General features: G+C 61.9%; 3 protein-coding genes across 10 annotated transcripts; 1 reads left to right on the top strand and 2 right to left on the bottom strand.

Annotated features, from left to right (window-relative positions):
* Nucleotides 1-182: 182 nt before the first annotated feature.
* On the bottom strand, nucleotides 183-6389 carry kif20bb (kinesin family member 20Bb; the record flags this gene model as incomplete). The annotated part of the gene is made up of 15 exons (XM_077739587.1): nucleotides 5709-6389; nucleotides 5326-5448; nucleotides 4818-4904; nucleotides 4632-4742; nucleotides 2447-2585; nucleotides 2179-2363; nucleotides 2060-2102; nucleotides 1870-1994; nucleotides 1705-1777; nucleotides 1509-1620; nucleotides 1190-1426; nucleotides 952-1114; nucleotides 562-881; nucleotides 356-461; nucleotides 183-293 (listed from the first exon to the last, which is right to left on the bottom strand). Coding segments are annotated over exons 2-15 (1914 nt in total), but the record flags the coding sequence as incomplete, so codon positions are not given.
* Nucleotides 5823-9278, top strand: bbs1 (Bardet-Biedl syndrome 1). Its single transcript, XM_077739379.1, has 7 exons — nucleotides 5823-6321; nucleotides 6402-6790; nucleotides 6999-7181; nucleotides 7273-7404; nucleotides 7518-7624; nucleotides 7709-7829; nucleotides 7946-9278. Exons 2-7 carry the CDS (start codon nucleotides 6425-6427, stop codon nucleotides 8801-8803), a joined length of 1767 nt encoding a protein of 588 aa, XP_077595505.1. The 5' UTR covers nucleotides 5823-6321; nucleotides 6402-6424; the 3' UTR covers nucleotides 8804-9278.
* Nucleotides 9279-9366: 88 nt separating this feature from the next.
* Nucleotides 9367-18614, bottom strand: LOC144211778 (SRC kinase signaling inhibitor 1-like). 8 transcript variants are annotated; one of them, XM_077739227.1, is made up of 21 exons: nucleotides 18474-18614; nucleotides 18195-18390; nucleotides 17802-18025; nucleotides 16119-16293; nucleotides 15087-15113; nucleotides 14666-14864; nucleotides 14448-14577; nucleotides 14178-14352; nucleotides 13297-14051; nucleotides 13118-13207; nucleotides 13004-13044; nucleotides 12631-12657; nucleotides 12190-12368; nucleotides 11937-12115; nucleotides 11752-11870; nucleotides 11524-11671; nucleotides 10836-10983; nucleotides 10503-10773; nucleotides 10326-10429; nucleotides 10136-10261; nucleotides 9367-10026 (listed from the first exon to the last, which is right to left on the bottom strand). In XM_077739227.1, exons 3-21 carry the CDS (start codon nucleotides 17825-17827, stop codon nucleotides 9889-9891), a joined length of 3057 nt encoding a protein of 1018 aa, XP_077595353.1. In that variant the 5' UTR covers nucleotides 17828-18025; nucleotides 18195-18390; nucleotides 18474-18614; the 3' UTR covers nucleotides 9367-9888. The 8 variants fall into 8 exon arrangements, with proteins under 8 accessions (XP_077595353.1, XP_077595349.1, XP_077595350.1 ...); XM_077739223.1 differs by lacking the exon at nucleotides 18195-18390 and having other exon boundaries at nucleotides 18474-18611; XM_077739224.1 differs by lacking the exon at nucleotides 18195-18390 and having other exon boundaries at nucleotides 10503-10764; nucleotides 18474-18611.
* Between the last annotated feature and the right edge of the window lie 31 nt (nucleotides 18615-18645).

Below are 18645 nucleotides of genomic sequence, written 5' to 3'. Positions count from 1 at the left end.
CGGGTCTTACCCTTCAACCGCCGCAATTCCTCCCCCAGCCTGGAGATAGCGTGGTCTTTCTCCAGGTTGACTTCCCTCAGCCGCCTCAACTCGGCACCCATTCTTCCCATCTCGCCCTCGTCCTCCCGTAAGGGATAAAAAAGGCACGTGAAATGAGACACTATGGCGGTGTGTGCCGTGGGGGGGTAATTCCTCACGGGATGGGCCAGCAGCAGTTGTCGTCGAGCTTCCAGAGCGTCCTCTCCGATCTCCTTCAGGTCTCGGCCGAGCGACACCATCAGAGCTTCCAGCGTCTGGACGGCCAAAGGTCAGGCCGGACGCAGCCGGTGCGGCAAAGCGGGCGCGGGACACTCACCGGCGGGGGCCCCGGCCGCTCTCGGGCGCCCAGGAGCTTTTTCAGGATCTCCAGCCGTTTTTCGGCGCGCTCCTCCAGGATCTGGCGCTCCCTCTCCAGTCGCTCTCTGAGGTAACACGGCAGACGCGTGAGCGGGACCAGGCGCGGGGGTGGGACCAGCCACGGGCACGGGACCAGCCACGGACGCCACCGTCCCGGCGACTCGCCTGTAGTCTTTCTCCATGTTGTGGAAGATCTGGGTGAACTGGGCGCACACCTCCTCCCTGATCTGAGCCTCCAGCAGCAGACGCGCCGCCTCCCCCTGCCGACCGACCTCCATTTCTACCTGCTGGCAGTCTCGGTCTCCGGCCCCCCCCTCGTCGCCGTCCTCCTCCTCCTCGACCAGATCCTCCGGGCTGGTCTCCGAGGGCGGCGAAGAAGTCCCGTTCCCGTGCCGGCGGGCCCGGTCGATGAGGACGGACACTTCCGCCGCCGACCGGACGGCGGCTCGTTCCGGGCCGGCCGGCCTGGGCTCCGACAGCGCCACCTGCCGTGGAGCCAGACGGGTGAAGGGATGCCCAGAGACTAGCGCAGAGCCCACCAGTCCGACCCGCCACCTTCTGGGCCAGGGCGGAGAACTTGAGCACGTTGAGCGTCTCGTCGGCGCAGGCGGCGTCCTGATTGACGTTGACCACCATGGTCACCTTGCCGGCGCCACTGAGGAAGAGCTGCAGGAAGTGCGTCAGCTTGGATTCCCTGAAGGGAACGTGATGGCGGGACCTGAGAGAGAGAGAAGGGCGTCTCTGAGCACAAAGACCCTTCCAAAAGGGGCGGGGGAGGGGGAGCCTTATTCACCCGGGCCGGCGGCGCCCGGCGTTCTGTTTGAGCCGCATGGCGCCCATGCACTTGCCCAGCGCCAGCAGCGAGCTGTTGATGTTTCCCGCCTCCTTGAGACGCTCCCCCGTGTTGCGAGTGCGCGAACAGCGCTCCGAGCCGGCCAGGTCGCACAGGGCCAGCTCGCCCACGCCCAGGAAGCGGGCCGCCCCCGTCGAGACCTCCGCGCGCAGGACTCTGACGGAGAAGATGCTGTGGCTGCGCAGACGGAGAAGGAGAGGGTCAGCCGAGCCTAGCCTAGCCTAGCTTAGCCTAGCTTAGCCTAGCCCGGGCCACCCACCTCCTGCTGGACTGCCGGTTGAGCCCGGTGGAAGCCAAGCTTTGGTTCTTCCTGCCAATCTTCACCATTTTCAAGGCCTCCTCGGAACCGCTCACTTGGATCCACTTCAAATCTGCGGCAACAAATGGAAAGGTGGCCGCTGGCCGGAGCCCGCCGCCCAGCCGTGAAGCCCACCCATTTGATTCTTTCGGCTCACCTTTGATAAAAGGGTTTCCTTTGACGTCCTGGGACAGGCGAAGCACCGTCCTCTTGGCCCTTCCGCCCGGGACCTGGACGTGCGTGCGGCACTAGGTCAACACACGGGGAAGGGGGGCGGCGGGCGGGACGCTTGGCCGGGATTGCCCGTGGCGGCGGGCGTCACCTGCTCCAGCAGGTCGTGGATGTTGTCGTTGTAAATCTCGCAGAAGGAAACCCAGACGGAGAAGCGCACGCCGGCGGGGACGTCCAGACGGAAGCGGTCGCTCTCCGCGCCGCCGGGCGAGGAGGCTGACGGACCGTGGCGTTAGTCCACGTGGCCCCGTCGACGGGGCCGCCTCCCGGGCGCCACCCACCTTCCAGAGAAGCCCCCCCGGCGGACGTCTCGCTTTTGTCATTCTACAAAAGGCAAAAGAGAGAAAGGTCAATGGCGGCGTGGTCACTGCCCCGCCCGCCGCGGCGGTCGGCGGACCACCTGCCGGAGCGTCCTCAGCAGACTGGTCTTCAGGGCCCCCTCGGCCGCCCGCTGTCCCTCGGTCAGTCGGCAGAAATCTCGACAGCGGCTGGGCTTGAGGTCGCCGGCGGCGTACAGGCGACCTTCGGCGCTGTGGAAGATGAGACGCAGACAGCGCGGCAGCAGCCCGCCGTCGTGCTCCGGCCCTAAAAGAGAAAAAAAAAAAAAGGGGGAGGGTTAGCGGGACAGCCTTCCAGAGCGCCGCGTGGCGTGCCGTGGCGAGGCCCACCCAGCAAGGTGAAGGTCTTCCCGGCGTTGGTGACTCCGTAGGTGAAGACCAAAGCATTTTTCCCGTGCAAAACGTCTCGTACCAAAGCGCGGACCGAGCCCTCGAACACTCGCCTCTGGCCGGCGTCCGGACCGAACACCTGACGGGAAAGCACGCCCTCTCTGTCGGTGCAGCCACGTGCGGACGGCCGACAAAGGCGACACACACACACACACTTTAGCCAGCGGGGGTTGTGCTGAAAGAAGCACTCGACTTCAGAGGGCGGGCGGGAGGGAGGGAGGGAGGGAGGGAGGGAGGGAGGGAGAGAGAGGAGGGCGGTTGGGAGGGAGCATCTTCTGGTTGGAGTCATCCCGCACTGACCGAGCTGACTGGCAAACTTGGAAGGTGTGGGGGTTGGGCAGAAGAGGCAGCTGATGCCAATCCACTGATTGCGCTTGTGTCACACTAGTATTGTGGAAAGCTTTCCTCTTTAGAAGTTGAAACCAAAACACTCACTTTGGGCCTTTTTTTGCTATATCTTCCCTCATAGGTCTAATGCTTCAATTGTTTTTTAGGCACTCGCTCACTCTTCAATGGTCAAAGGTTTGCTCTTTGATGGCTCACATTTGAAATAGCTAAAAGTAATAGTTAGCTTTTTGTTTTGCAAGCCACCCAGCAAGCACATAGTTGTGTGTGTCAATCAATGGGGGTTGGGCAGCTGTGGGTGAGAAGGGGGGAGATTTTGGCTCAAGCCGTCCACCGACCGAGCTGACTGACAAACTTGAAGCAGCGGGGGATGGGCTGAAACTAGCAGCACATACATAGGTGAAAAAGTTGAATCGACGGGGGTTGGGCCGACGGGGGTTGGGCCAACGTGGGCGAGGAGGAGGGGGGAGCTTTCTGCTCAAGCCTTCTTCCAGAAGAGAACGAGCTGAGCTGACAAACTTGAAGCAGCCTCGGGGGTTGGGCTGTGACAAGCAGCTGACGCCAATCCACTGATTGTACTCGCAGGACACTTAGTATTGCGGAAAGCTTTCCTCTTTAGAAGTTGAAACCAAAGCACTCACTTTGGCCCTCATATTTTTATTTAGTTTGTCCAACCCTGTTAAATTAATGTCTAGTCTTATGGGACGCTACGTCTTCCTTCATATGTCCAATGCTTCATTTTGTTCGAGGAACTTGCGTATTCTTCAATAGTCAAAAGTTTCCACTTTTATGGCCAACATATGAAATAGCCCCTTTTTTTAAATCAAGTCTTGAACTGGCTTTGCCAGTTAAGACCAGGCAGCTTTTCATTTTGCAATTCATCCAGCAAAAACACAGTTGACAAAGTTGAATGGACGGGGGTTGGGCCAACGTGGGTGGAGGGAGGGAGGGAGGTCGCTTTTGGCTCGAGCCGTCCAGCAGCGACCGGCCGAGCTGACTGACAAACTCTGAAGGAGCGGGGGTTGGGCTGCGAGAAGCAGCTGACACCAATCCACTGATTGCACTTGCGGGACACGTAGTATTGTGGAAAAATTTGCTCTTTCCAGGTTGAAACCAAAGCACTGACTTTCGGCCCCTTCTTTTAAATGTTTGCTTAGCCCTGTTAAATAAATGCCTAGCCTTATGGGGTGCTATGTCTTCCTTCATTTGCCCCAATGCTTCAATTTGTTGAAGGTGCTCGCACATGGCTGGCAAAGTTGCATCAACGGTGGTTGGGCTGTTGCAGTTGGGGGGCTGCTTGGCAGCTCTCTCTCTCTGTTCAAAGCATCCAGCAGCGACTGAGCTGAGCTGACAAACTTGAAGGAGCGGGGGTTGGGCAGGAGAAGTACCTGACTGCCATCCACTGATTGCACTCGCGGGACACCCTAGGGATTGTGGAAAGCTATGACATGCGACTTACTGCAGAGCTGTTCAAACAATTTTGCTCCAAGCGCTACTTTGGGGGAGGAGTTAACCTTCCACCATCGATCTATCCATTTTTTTTTTTTACAGGCCACTGACAAAGCTGGCCAGTTATTTCTGTTCCTATTCCTCGCATTCGACTTATCAACGGGGTGAATATGCCACTCTGGGTGGGTTAAAGCTTACTACGGACAGGCCAAATTCATAAGAGCCTGGGAGCGGGAGAGGGATCCAAATGTTATTGTGGTCGTGTGATCTCGCCCATATTTCCATGGCAATCTCCATCGTGGGCAGCCAATGGGAGAGCGGGCGTCTTTACCTGGGTGAAGGTGAACCTCTGCTCCATTTGCGGAAGGCCCTTGTCAGACGGCCGGCTCCCGGGGGCCTTGAGGACCACCGTTTGCGGCCCCTCGATAGCCAGGCAGCATTCCTGGCGGAATTTGACGCAGCGCTCAGCGCCGACTTTTGCTTGGGGGGGGGGGGGGGGGGGGGCGCTTTGTCTTACCTGCGATTCGATACTCTCCGCGCCCGCCAAAGGGCGAACCCTCAGATAAACTTGCAGGTTCTCCGACTGGTTCCTACCAACTTCTTCCTGGACACAGACGCGCACGGTTCATATTTGTTTTGGCTGGGGGAGGTGAGGGTGTGGCCTGTGTGTCGGTGCGTGCTAGCGGGGTGGGCATGGGCGTAGGGTGGGTGGGTGTGTGTGGTGGGAGGCCTGGGCACGGGGGGGGGGGGACGCGGAAGACGACGACGACGAGGAGGAAGAAGAGGGTGGTGAGGAAGAAGAGGGTGGTGAGGAAGGAAGAAGAGGGTATGTGAGGAGGAAGAGGGTATGTGAGGAGGAGGAGGAGAGTATGTGAGGAGGAGGAGGAGAGTATGTGAGGAGGAGGGTATGTGAGGTGGAGGGTATGTGAGGAGGAGGGTATGTGAGGAGGAGGGTATGTGAAGAGGAGGAGGAGGTTGGTGAGGAGGAGGAGGGTGGTGACGGCAACATTGACGGCGGCAGCGACCTGTTTAGACAGAGCGGAAAATTCGTCCAGAAGGTCTCGCTTGATGTCGTCCACCAGCACCGGTCCCACCCGCTCCGGCTTTCCACCCAAGCAAGACTCCATCTTCGCCAAAAACCCACTTGCCTTTGTTGTGAAAATAAAGAATGCGAACAATGAGCCGACGTTAGCATTTTGTTCATTTCGACCTAATCGATGTCGAAATGTTACCGGTGATAAACTTTCTGCCGAATGTAGGTCGCGATTGTTGTTAGCAATAGCCGTAGCTAGCTAGCAAAGTGCAAAGCATTTTGTCGCCTTTGAAAAGAAGCAACGCGTTTGTCCCGTCTCAACATTGACTTTGTGTGATTGCACTCGAAAAAAATCACATTTCGAATAAAACTCACCGTGGCAAACGTCCCGTCTCAACATTGACTTTGTGTGATTGCACTCACCGTGGCAAACTTCCCGCTGTACGATCGTCTTCCGCGCTCCGATTTTGAAAGTGAATCGCCGGAAGTTCGACTCCGTGACGTCGCCACAGCGCGACGCTATGCCACGAAAACAGAATGGAAAACGAGCACCGTGGCTTTTTATCGGCTGTAGTAGGTGGGACGACTTTGTTTAGCTTTTTTCCTCCTCCAGAATGGTCAAGTTTATAGCCGGCGTGCTTGATGAGTGTGGTCGCGTTAAAGTGACGTCAGCCGACGCCTCTCCAAACTGGCATACTCGAGGAGTTCGGAGCGGATTTAGGGATTAAAACCGGGGGCGGGTGGGGGTGTCTGTGTTGGAAGCCGGACGACATCGACGCCCCTTCTGTCGCTCTTTTCCGAGGTTTTAGCATCCAGCGAGTCGACGATCGCCCGAAGCGGGGAAACGACGCCATTCGGGAGACGCCGCTTCGCTGTTTCCTTGACAACGGTGAGCCGAGCGGAGCCGAGCCGAGCCAAGCGGAGCCAAGCGGAGCCAAGCCTAGCCCATTCGTTGACTGACTGTATCGTGTCGGGCGCATAGCTAGAGGTAGGCCATTTGGCCGCCACACGCCACAGGTAGAATGTCCCGTCGGGCCGCGGCCAGATTCTGAGCGTGCGTTTGCCTAGGGCACAGCCACCAGACGGCGGTCATGAGTGGCGATGACGGCAAGTGGCTGGACGCCCACTACGACCCGCTGGCGGGCCTGCGCACCTTCACGTCCTGCGTGGCGCTGGCCGACCTGAGCGGGGACGGAGACGCCCGGCTGGTGGCGGCCGACCTGGGCGCCGCCACGGCGCCGGCCGTCAAGCTCAAGGTCTACCGCGGGACGGCGCTGAGCGGCGAGAGCGTCCTGCTGGACCTCCCGTGCGGCCTGGTGGCCTTCTTCATGGACCTGCACGAGCCCCGCGTCCCCGCCGTGGCCGTGGCTTCCGGCTCTTGCGTCTACGTCTACAAGAACCTCAGACCTTACTTCAAGTTCACGCTGCCCGGACTGGAAGTCAATGCGTCGGAGCAGGTGAGTCGCCGGCGAGTCGTCGGCAGCCCGTCGCCGGCAGCCCGTCGCCGGCAGCCCGTCGCCGGCAGCCCGTCGCCGGCAGCCCGTCGCCGGCAGCCCGTCGCCGGCAGCCCGTCGCCGGCAGCCCGTCGCCGGCAGCCCGTCGCCGGCAGCCCGTCGCCGTCACTCACGTCGCCGTCACTCACGTCGCGGAACGCCGTCTCGCCAGGACGCCTGGCGGCAGGCCAGGGAGGGCCACATCGACCCCCCGGCCCTCAAGGAGATGTTGGAGAGTCTGCGCAACCAGGCGGACGTGCCCCTGTCCGCTCGCTCGCTCCGCTTCCTGTCTGTGGACGGCGCCGATCTGGAAGATTTTGTCCGGCTGCACAAGCAGCAGCCCGTCAAGCGACAGGTAGGGGGGTCCGGTCCGGTCCGGTGGAAGGACGGGCGACGTCAAACCCGACGTTGACGTCCAACCTGGCGCCACCGCCGTTCTTCCGCAGACTGTCATCACGTGCATGTCCACGCTGAAGAAGAGCACGGCGGACGAGGACGGCGTCAGCTGCCTGCTGATCGGCACCGAGAGCGCCCACCTTTACGTGCTGGACCCCGAGGCTTTTGTCATTTTGGCAAAGGTGGCCCCAAATGTCCCCGGCGTCTCCCCGGCGTCTCCCTGGCCGCCCGGGGTGATTCCTTTCTTTGGCCCTCCCTCCTTTGCTCATTCTGTCCTTCCTTGCTGGTGTGGCAGATGTGGCTTCCGGCCCCGCCCACGACCATGGACGTGACGGGTCAGTTCGACGTGGAGTTCCGCATCACGGTGGCGTGCCGCGACGGCAACATCTACATCCTTCGCAGGTGACGGGGAGGGAGGAAGCCGGGCGGGCCTCTTATTTCGGGGGCGACGCGGCCTCCTGAGCGCTGGCCGTGCACGCTTTTCAGGGACTCGGAGAAAGCCAAGTACTGCGTGGAGCTGACCTCGCATCCCGTCGGCCTCCTGAGGGTGGGCAAGAACGTGGTGGTGGGAACCGCCGACCACAACTTGCAGGCCTTCACGCAGAAGGTATGTTCCATATGCCAGCGGACACTGTCGTCTGGGGTCTTGGGGCGGGGCGTTATTGTTGTTGTTGTTGTTGTTGTTTTTGGTCTTCCCTTCAAAGTACTCGTCCCGCCCTCCAGGGTAAGAAGCTTTGGAAGGTGTCCCTCCCGGCGGCCATCCGGACCATGGCCCCCATGGAGTTGCCGGCGCGAGGCTTGCAGGCGGTCCTGGTGGCTCTGGCCAATTGCGAGGTCCAGCTGTACGCCGACAAGAACCTGCTGAGCAGCGTCCGAACGCCGGCCGCCGTCAGCGCCGTCCGCTTCGGCCGCTACGGCCGCGAGGACGGGGCCCTGGTCATGAGCACCGAGGGCGGCGGCCTGATGGTGAAAATCCTCAAGAGGACGGCCGAGTTCCGGGAGCGGGACGGCGGCGGCAACGGCGGCGGCGGCACCCCCGGCGGCGGGCCCCCGGCGGCGCAGGGCGTGCGTCTCAACGTGCCCAAAAAGACCAAGCTGTACGTGGACCAGACCCTGCGGGAGCGCGAGCACGCCGCCGCCATGCACCGGGCCTTCCAGATGGACCTGGCCCGCCTGCGTCTGGCGGCGGCGCGGGCCTACGCCCGGGCCCTGGAGTCCAGCCTGGCCCCGGTGTCGTCGGGGCCCGGGCGCTGGCTCAAGATGACGGCGGCCGTGCGGGGACTGGGCGCCTCCCTGGAGCTGACGCTGGGCCTGCAGAACACGGCGGCGGCGGGCCGCCGGCCCCTGCGCGACCTGAGCGTCAGCTTCCTCTACGACGGCGCCTCCTACCGGCTGCGGGAGCCCCTGCTGAAGATCGCCCTGCTGCTGCCGGGACCCGTCTACCCGCTGCGGACGCTGGTGGAGCGCCTGGGCCAGGTCCCCGACGTCATCAAGGTCTTTGTCCTGGCCGGGGGCCGCGGCGCCCCGCTGCTGACCGCGCACGTCAACATGCCGGCGGGCGAGCTGGCCGTGGCGCGCTGAGATGACAGAGAGACAGACAGAGAGAGAGAGAGAGAGAGAGAGAGAGAGAGAGAGAGAGAGAGAGAGAGAGAGAGAGAGAGAGAGAGAGAGAGGATTAGTGTGAGCAACATCAGCAATAATTGCAACGCCACACAAGCCAGCCGTTAGACACGTGCCATGAGCATATCTTGGCTACCTCGCTCGCTATATTTTGGAAGGCGGACGGGAGGACGGGCAAATGCACGTGCCCGTATCGTGCTTGGAAATAGTAGCAATTGACGTTTCTGTTTTCCGTTCCCGATTACGGCCCAAATGACCGGATCGTAGAAAGGTATTTTTAAACAGAAATAAACTTTTTCACCCCCCATACAAAGGTTGTTATACGGCGTAGACTATTTGAAATGATCCAAAAACGTGTCACCTGACTAGCCACAAATGATCGAGTTGGAATAAAATCTGTGGATGAAATATGTCAAAATAAATGACACATGGGTGACTTGTGATTTGTCACTTGCTTCCAACCACTTTTCACTCCAGACAGTGGAGCAAGCGTCCGTCCATTGAGCTGAAAACTGCCTTACAACTTTGGCTCATTTGATTTATTTCATAAGGGACAGCACACATTCATCAACACGTTACATATATTTATAACGAAGAAAGCAGCCGAGGGCTCATTTCCATCCATCTAGAGTACGTACGACGACACTGATTGACCACGCTACGTTATTAGGAGAAATATGCTTGAGTAGTAAGTCTTGGGCGTGCACGTCCACACACAGTTTGCATGCCACTTTCACCGTAGCGACAGCGCGATTGTCCACCGTGGAGAACGGCAAATGACGCAGGCCCGCGGGCCTGGGGGTGGGGGGGTCGAGCTCTCCAAGTCCCAAAAATAATCGGACACCGTCCATATCTCACGTGCGTAGAAAAATAGAAAACAAGTAGAAAACATAGATGGCATTTGTCACTTTTCCAGCCAGCACGGCAACACGGACGCTCGACTGTACACCCACACCCCAAAGAGAAGACGGAGGAGGAGGGCCAAACGGGTGTCAGTCAAGGTGGGGGTTTGGGGTGGACTCCGGGGCGGCCCACCGTCCCCGGGCCTAGAAGTGGAAAACCTGCTGCCGCCCTCCCGGAAAGCCTCTCATCTCGTCCTTGGACTTGCGTCCTCCTTGTTCCAAATGCTTGAGGCGGGCCGCCACCGTGGGACCTTTGACGGACGCCGGCGAGCCGCCCGAGATCTGCGGGGGGAGGGGGGAACACCACGGCACATTTTTCACCGCGTCCGTCCGGCCGGCTTCCGCCGTTGGGATGTTAGCAAATTGAAAGTGGCGGCCACGCCGTCGTTACCTCCTTGTCGTCGGCGTCCCGTGGCTCCGAGCCCGAGGCGGCGGGTGGCGTGGAGGCGGGGCGCGGCCCCTCGCAGGACGTCCGCCTGGGCTTGGTCGGCGCTTTGGGCGGCTCGCCGTCTTCCGTCTTTCGAGGACGGCGCAGACGTCACTCCCCAAAACGGGCGGGCCGACGGGCGGCGGCGGCTTACCTCGGAGTCGCGCTTGGCGGCCGACGGGAAGCTGCGGCGGGGCGGCGGCGGAGGCGGAGACTTGGACGCCTTCTCCGTGCGGCACCGGGCCACGCCCGTGTCCGCTACGGAACAAACGGCGCGCTCTCAGTCTGGGTGAAATCACCGGTCGGCGGCGGCGGCGGCGGCGGACTGTACCTGCTCCTCGCTGGCAGGCCCCACCCTCCGCCTCGTTGAGCTTCTGCGCCGCCAGCTGTACTTTGCCCGGGGACGGCTCGCCGCCGGGGGGGGCCATTTGAGGTTTGGGGGGCACGGCGGGCTTGGTCTTGGCGCCCGCGGCGTCCAAGTCGGGCAGCGCCTTGAGGAGCTCGGCCTGCGTCTCCTCCAGCAGACGATGGATGTCCCGAGCGCTGAACTGCGTCAGGCTGGCCCGTTTGGCCTCCCAGTCGCGTTCCGCCGCCTGAAACGCCTGCTATTTTTTAGTGGGGGGGTTCCCAATTTCCCCCGCAGAACCGGGCCGAGGCGGCTCACCAGGGTGACGTCGACGGAGGTCGGGGGGCGCCCCTCGGGCCTCCCCTCGCCCGCGGCCCGAGGGGCCGAGCTGGCCGGCTCGTCGTGGCGGTCCGTCGGGGCCGGGGGCCGCTCGCCCGGGTCTCGCGGCTCCTTCTCGCCGACCCGTCTGCGTGGGCGCCACGGGAACGGGGGAGGGCGAGGCCGAGAAAAGGGAAGAGCAGAGGGTGGGGGTCAGGGAGGTGGAAGGGGCTCGGGGAGGGGTTGTGAGAGAGAGGCTACGGCAAAAAAGGGCCAAAGCGTGAGAGTGAGCTCGTGGCTTGCGGTTCGGAGTGGCCAGCAAAAGGCGAGAAATGGTACGAGGGAAGACAAAGCGGGAGGAACGCTCAAAGAGAGCCGTGGAAAGGCGTGCAAAAGCAAAAGGGAGCGGCCGGTCGGGAGTCGTTAGTCGAGAATCGAGAATCGGGATTCCAAAGTCGAAGAGTCGAAGAGTCGAGAGTCGAGAGTCGAAGAGTCGAGAGTCGAAGAGTCGAGAGTCGAAGAGTCGAGAGTCGAAGAGTCGAGAGTCGAAGAGTCGAAGAGTCGAGAGTCAAGAGAGTCAATGGGGACAGGAAATGCCCAGTGGACAGTTGAGGGCAAAGTAGAAGAAGATGGAAAAGATGAGCAAGGAACATGGCAAAAAGACAAAGAGTTGCTGCGCTGGCGTTACTTGCGAAGCGTGCCCAGCGACTGTCGGATGTTGTGGCATCGTTGCAGCAAGGCGTCCAGGCGCTGAGGCTCCTCCTTCAGAAACTTCACCGCCTCCACCTCCACGCGCAACACCACGCGCATCTTGCTCTGAAGACCCGGGAACTGACCTGGAAAGAGGCAAAAGGAAGAAGAAGGAGAAGAAGAAGAAGAAGCCCACGGGAACTTTCAACCGGCCCGTCGCACTCACTCTTCAGCCCGGCCAGCGTGTCGGCCAGCGTTTGGACCTGCCGGCTCTTGATCTGGAGCTCAGGCGGGCTGGCGGCCGGCTCCGAGGAGAGCAGATCCTCCACCCAGGCTTCCAGCTCGCTGGACGGCAGAGGTGAAAAGAGGTCAACGGGGCGGGTCCCGGCGTCGCAAAAGCGGCCTACTGACTGCAGCTGTTGCACCAGCGCCTCCTGCCGTTTCAGGTACTTGAGGCGCTCCTCCTCCACCAGGAGGCGCTGTCGCTGCAGAGGGTCTTCCTGCGCCCGCGCCGCCGCCTCTAGGGTCAGCGCGCCCAGCTCCGCCTCCGTCTGCCTCAGCAGGGCCAGCACCGAATCGCGATTCTCCAGCTGAGCGGCGGACGGCACCGGGGTGAGGCCCCACCGAGACAGTGTCGGCCGGCCTTTTTTTTTCTCCGTCTCACCTGCATGGAGCGCAGCTGCGAGAGTTGCCCACGCAGCGCGTCCGTGCTCCGCTGCAGGCCCAGCAGCCGACGCCGCATCTGCCCGCCAGAGGCGTCGGGCCGCCGGCCGTCCGGGGTCGACGACAGCGGCGGTGGCGGCGGCGGCGGCATCAGAGCCAGGGGCCCGGACGGAGTGTCCGCTGCCGCCAAAGGCTTTGTTCAATACGCCGTGGTTTGGGCAATGGCCCGCCCGCCCGAGGTTCCCAAACCACTCCACCGTTGGTTTTGGTGAGAGTTTGGACACCCCCGGCCGACATAGGCGTGCGTGGCAAAAGCGCCAAGAGAAAAAAAAGGCGGGCACCAAAGAAGAAGACGCCAGCTAGCACATAGACACGCATCCAGACAGCCAAAGAAACATGCCGACACAAACGTGGGTGGCTAAGCAAATGATGGGTAAAGTACCTGTTGGCATTCTTTCAGCGGCTCCGGCTGGAACAAGAAGCACGAGCGCTAGTTACATGCCAGCGGCGTTTAGCGCCGCTCTCCAATGGTCAACGGCCTCAGCATTTTCAAGCTAGCAAGAGCTAGTAAGCAAGGCGGCTGCAAACCACGCCGCCACGCAAATAACTTGGATTTTAGCGCCTTCGGCTAGAGCCAGAAGCACGAGCGGCGGTTACATGCTTGGCGCCATTTAGCTGGGTCACGGGGTGAGTGCCGTCACGCATTAGCATTTCAAAGCTAGCCCTTGCGTACGGACGGCGAGCGGCGCGACGTCGGGGAGCCGGCCGTTAGCACGCGGAAGCACAGCCGCCCGGCGTTCCCGGTCCTCACTCACGTTCGGTTCCCGAGCCGTCGCTGGCCGATTCCATTGGCTCCCTGCGGGGAGAAGGCAATTGACCAAAAGGCAATTGACCAAGGAGGGACGGCGGAGAGGCCAGGCGCCGCTTACGGAAGGTTGTCTTCGGGCCCCCTGCCGAGGACTCTCTGCAAAAGTCCCGTCAGGCCGGCGATCTGCTTTTCCATGGCCTCCATGCGCTCCCTTGAACGGGGCGCACGCACGCTGGTTAGCACGCTGGTTAGCGGGAAGGGAGCGGCCGGCGGTGGCCTTCCGCCGGGCCTTGACGCCACCTGGTGTCCGTCTCGTCCGCTCGGAGCCCGTCGGCTCCCGCCGCCGCCGCCACCGCCATCAGGCACAGCTGCTCCGAAGTCAGCCCCCTGACCCTGGGGCCGTCCGGGCACACCGAGTCGCGACGGCGATCCGCCCTTGCCGGGGAGCCGCGGGACGGAAGCGTGCCGCCGTAGGGGTCGCGCGCCTCGCCCATCTTCTGCGGCGAGGAGGGAGGCGCCGGCACGCGCAGCCCGACGGCCAACGGCGTAGCCGCCGCCGCCGCCGCGTAGGCGTCGTTGTAAAAGGTGCCGCCCGCTCTGTAAAGGCCCGCGCCCTCCAGGGGGGCGCACGGCGTCATCGCCCCTCCTCGCCGATACAAGGAGCCGTACGGGTCGCTCCGAGCGGGGAGCGGCGACCCGCAGAAACCGGCGCGGGGTTCCGGACAGCGGGACTCCGGACAGTAGGGCTCGGCGTAGACGGCGCCCCGCTCCTCGGCCCGCGGGAGGACCGCCACCCGGGCCCCGCCCGCCTCCTGGTCCGGCTTGACGTCGCGCCGTTCCAGGATGGCGCTGGACGAGGCGGCGAAGAGCGCCTGCCGCGGAGGCGAGACGCCGTGGCGGGAGGGCGCCGGCCCGGCGTACGAGGAGGGGCGCCCGCCGCCGCCGCCGCCATACAGGAGGCGAGCACGCGACGGGGAGCCCCGAGGCGAGGACGGCGGGGCCGCGCCGTGGCGCCGGCCGGGGGGTGAGTCCTGGGGGGCGTATACCATTTCTCGCTGGAGGGAGGGAGAGATCAAGAGAGGAATGAAAGGTCGCAGGTCAGGAAGGAAGTTGGCTTTCCCTCCCCCAATGTCCGTGGGTCCATTTTCAGCCCGGGGCGGAAAGGGAAAAGAGCTCCTCACCCTCCTCAGGTCCCCGTTGGCCAGCTGCGAGTTTCGGGGTCCCGGGTAGGTCCCGTAGACGGGCTCCTTGCAGTAGATCTTGATCACGCAGCGGTCGCGCACGTCTCGCGGGTCCTCCAGCTCGTAGAAGACGTTGCGGCTCTCGTCTTTGATCAGCAGAGCCGTGCTGGGAGACCTGACGGACGGACCGACCGACCGACCGACAGACAGACCGGTGCTGGGCGCACGGAAGGAAGGAAGAGAGGGAGGAAAGATGGCGGCCCGCCTTACCTGAGCGTGGCCATGCTGAGCCTCTGGGGGAACATGTGCACGATGAGCGCTCGCAGAGTCTCCAGGCTGCTCAGCTGGTGAGTCAAGTGCACGCGCCGAGTCTCCTCGCCCAGCTGCAGGAACAGCACGCCTGCCCACACACGGGTAAACCGGGGGGGGGGAGGGGACAATGGAGCCAAATGCCGATGGCGGGCGGCAAGGCGGCTTCGCCGTGGCACCTGGCGCCTGAAGCTTGGCCTGGCCACCGCCGCCAGAGGAGGAACGGGAGAGCGGCAGGCTCTGGCGCAGGCGGTTGGTGCGACTGAAGGCTGCCGCCGCCGCCGCAGAAAGGTCGCGGTCCGACATGGCGTCGTCCGGATGTTCGGCGGACAAAGACGGAGCTGAGCCCGCCCCCCGCGCGGGGCCGGGCGTCCGGCTCTGTCCAAAGGGAAGAGGGGAAACGTGGCCTCCGTTATTGCCCCGCACCTGGCCGGACCCTGGCGCTAATTTCCAAGACGTTTCGAGGCCTTCCCGCTGGCTGCAATACCGCGCCTCGCCACAACGCGCGGGTGGCAGCGAGGACTGGGTGGCGCGCCGCCGTTCCAAAAGTGGCGAAAAGCAACTGGTGGCCAAAAGAAGAGGGAAAATCAAAGTGCTGACCTTGAAGCTCCAGTAGTTAGCTTGTGGCTGCGGGAACAAAACATAAAAGCCGAGAGAAAAAGGACATTAGTCGGGACAATCCGAGTTCAAGCCACCTTGCGTCCCGCGCGCCTCCTACGGCCCTAACTCCATTTGACGGATGCCCCCGATAGACCGCTCCGGGAAGTATAGGAACGGGGGCCACCGGGCCACCGGCTTCCATCCTAACCCCGCCGGGACCGGAGACCCCAAATGGCTCGGAACGCAAACAACGGCGAGAACGGGCCGCTGGTGAGAGTCCGGTCGCCGCTCGCTGTAAAAACTAGATCCCGCAAATGGGATCCGGTTGGGCATTTGCCAGCCCGGCCCAGCCCGGCCCACCCCTCTGGACGAATGTCCGGTGGTCAGCCGGCGGCGTGACTGTAAAGGCGGAGCGCGCTCCATCCCATCGGCGTCTTTTGCCACTGGGCAGGAAATGACATCTTTGCCGGCCGAGAGCCACCTTCCACGGCCGTTGGGGCCGAAGGAAACGTACACGCGCCATTTTGGGGGGCAGAGACGGTTACCGTGGTAATGCGGCATCCCTCTTTCCCTCCGGTCCTCTGGCGCCGCCGCCATTTTTCTCGGTGGTTTTGCCGGCGCTCCGGAAGACGCGGCGGCGTTCCTCCTCCCGCTCGCTACGGCGGCTGCTCCGAGGGTGATCCGCATCCCGCTGCCCCCCCCCCTCCTTCTTGCGCCTCTTCCTTTCTCTCTCTCTCTATCTCTGCCCTCCCCCATCCCTCTCTCTCTCTACCTCTCCACCGTCTGTCACCGTCTCTCGCCCCTGACAAAAAGCCCCGCCTTCCCGCGTCCCTCCCGCCACCGCCAATCACGTAACGGCGCCTCCTCGGAACGCCGACGGTATCCGCCCTCTCGCCACGGGCGTCCGCCGGGGCCCGGTGCAGAGAAACAAACGCGCCACGTCGGACTGCAAAAGTAACTCTAACTCAAAGTCATCTGATGTCACGGGTTCCGTTTGGGCAGATTTCACGACCACGGCGGCGGCCGTCTTACCTGCCGTCCCCAAGCGGCGCCTCCCGTGGACGGGGCGCCGTCCATCTGGCGGGCGTCCGGGGCCCCGGCGGGGCGCCTCCGCTCCGGGGACGGGGACGCGGAGCCCCCGTCGGAGCGGTAGTCCCGGCGGAAGGGGACGTCGCCGGCCGCGATCATGGGATTTCTTCTCTTGTCTCTCCCTGGAAGAAGGCGGAGACAAAAGCGCCAATTAATGTCATCGTTAATTGAGGCGCAAGAGTGTTGTTTGCAATTTCAAGGCCCCAATGGCTGAGCTGACTTTAGCTTGGCTTAGCTTGGCTTAGCTTGGCTTAGCTTGGCTTAGCTTGGCCGAAGCCTCTTTTCTTTTCGAGCTCCCGATTCCAAGGCAGACTGCGTCCGTCCGTGGCACCTTGTGATGATTCCCAGGTCATCTCGGGTGAGCTTTTAGAGCACAGCGGTCCTGGACGGCCGCTCGACGTGGGCGCAGCTTTTTGTGGCAAGCCGTCCAACCAACACAAAGCCTTGACGCCATCAATGAGGTTTTCTGCTGAAAAAGACCTAATGGCACCTGAGCGCACTTGTCCACTGATTGCACCGGTGGCGTAGCGGATTGGCGGAAAGCTTTCCTCCCGAGAGGCCGAAGGCAAAGTAGCCCCGCCCCCGCGACGGACGGCCCTTTAAGCAAATAGTCGGCCCACTCTATTATTTGGGGGTGACTTCCGCCTGGGCTGGCTTTTGGCTCGCTGTCCATTTTGGGCTGGCTACTTTCTCACTCAAAGTCACGGTAGGCGCCGTGGGTGGATCCATTGGAAGCGGGAACTGGGGCCGCCGGCCTCCCGGTCCGAGCGGCTCGGACGGCGGCTGGCGATGAACTCACAGCCCGAGATTGGGGCTCTGTCGACGGCGTCACGTGGCCGCCAGTCCACACGTGCCCGAATTGCTCTCTCTCTCTCTCTCTCTCTCTCTCTTTTTCTCTTTTTTTTGGGGCGCCGCACGCTTAATCCTCTCTGGCGAAGAGCGAAGCTTTTCTCTATCTCTGGCTCTACTTGAGCTCCCCTTCTTCTCCGCTATCTGAACGTCGCACTCCAGCCAGCGGCGAGCACCCGCCACCCCCTCTCCTCACTTCCCCCCTCCCCCTTCCAGCGCAGACTTCCCGCCTTTTACGATGTCGCAGTGTTCCCGCCCGCGTGGCGGCCTTTCCCCAACGAGGACGAGACGTCCGCTGGCCGACCGACCGACCGACCGACCGACCGGCTGGCTCGTTCGCCCGTGGTCGAAAGGGACACCGATGGGAACAAGGCCATCCAAATACGTCGAGTCAAAGAGATCGTAAATATCCAATGGAGAATGAATGCGCGCCCCCATTTTGGGCCACGTGACGTCTCCAACTTTTACACCGGAGACGACGACAACGCCGTGCGTCCGTCCCATGGCCACGGAGTGTGAAGAGGAGCGATGCCGATGCAGACAGACAGAGAGCAGAGTTATCAAAGTGGCACAATCGCTCGCCATTTCGGAGAAAACGTGACATTGCTGAGCCAATGGCGAGCAAGCGCTGGGTAGTACCTGTGCCAGGTGTCACCCGTGCTGACAGGGCACAGTGACACCCCACAACAACACATTTCAAAAAGGGGGAGGGGGGGGGGGGAGATGGGGAGTCTGGCTGTACAAGCAGAGACAAAGTTAAATAGTACCTGCGACTACATGCCTGGGAAGGACGCGTTGCCCATGCCGAGTCGGTGGCGGTCGCCGCTTCCGTGTTCACATGGCGGGCTTGCCGCTCCTGCTGGCCGCTCCTGCTCGCCGTCAGTCCTCCTCTTGCCGGATGTCCGGGGGCGTGGATGCGCGGCGTATCGTGAGCGTTTACCGCAGGAGACAAGGTAGAGGAGGCAGAGGAGGATGGATGTGAGCCCGCACTCGATAAAGCCCTATTTTTTTAATGGAGGAGCGAAAAGCAAAAGAGAAAAAGGGGGGGGGGGGTTTAGACACACACACACACTCACGCGTACACTCACGCATACACCCCCTTAAAGGGCCGACACCACCCCATCTGAAAGCACTTTGATCTGAGCATCAGCATCTCTCACACACACGCACACGTCTGAATACGGGTGGACATTTGTGTTTGCCAGTTTACGCATGTGGCGCCCCAAGAGGGAGGGGGTTTCCAACTTGCACCCTGGGGGTCCATTGACATTTTGTCAGGCTCCGCCCAAACACCATGGCACCATTCTACATAATCCGCCTTCTAAAAAGCCCAAATGGCGTCTTTGGATGTCCGGTTCAACCCCCTCTGCCAATACAGAAATGTTTTCTTCAAAACTTTCCTTTTCATACTGCATTAAAAAAAAAAAAAAAAGAACAGGAGTGACTCACCTGCCTGCTCCACGTTTCATCGCACCCCTCCAGCTGACTGCAGTTGATCATGAGGCACAGGTGTGGAGAAATAGACGGACTGGCTGACAGGTCGGACGCAAATCGGGCACCCGTGGACCTCAGCTTAACCAAAGCCAATGACGGCGTTAGACGCCCACTTCCTTGCAAAGGG

The sequence above is a fragment of the Stigmatopora nigra genome, chromosome 18 (assembly GCF_051989575.1).
Source record: "Stigmatopora nigra isolate UIUO_SnigA chromosome 18, RoL_Snig_1.1, whole genome shotgun sequence".
NCBI classification, from domain to species: Eukaryota; Metazoa; Chordata; class Actinopteri; order Syngnathiformes; family Syngnathidae; genus Stigmatopora; species Stigmatopora nigra.
Note: the sequence above shows the minus strand (reverse complement) of the source record. Positions and strands in the feature narration are given on the sequence as shown.

Excerpts from the sequence above, each read along its gene's own strand:
- bbs1 (XM_077739379.1), top strand. The coding sequence starts at position 6,425 with ATGAGTGGCGATGACGGCAAGTGGCTGGACGCCCACTACGACCCGCTG. Across the intron at positions 7,625-7,708 it reads AACATCTACATCCTTCGCAG|GGACTCGGAGAAAGCCAAGT; the intron begins GTGACGGGGAGG and ends CACGCTTTTCAG. Across the intron at positions 7,830-7,945 it reads TGCAGGCCTTCACGCAGAAG|GGTAAGAAGCTTTGGAAGGT; the intron begins GTATGTTCCATA and ends CCCGCCCTCCAG.
- LOC144211778 (XM_077739223.1), bottom strand. The coding sequence starts at position 18,524 with ATGATCAACTGCAGTCAGCTGGAGGGGTGCGATGAAACGTGGAGCAGG. Across the intron at positions 14,052-14,177 it reads CCAACGGGGACCTGAGGAGG|CGAGAAATGGTATACGCCCC; the intron begins GTGAGGAGCTCT and ends CCCTCCCTCCAG. Across the intron at positions 10,262-10,325 it reads CCGCCAAGCGCGACTCCGAG|ACGGAAGACGGCGAGCCGCC; the intron begins GTAAGCCGCCGC and ends CGTCCTCGAAAG.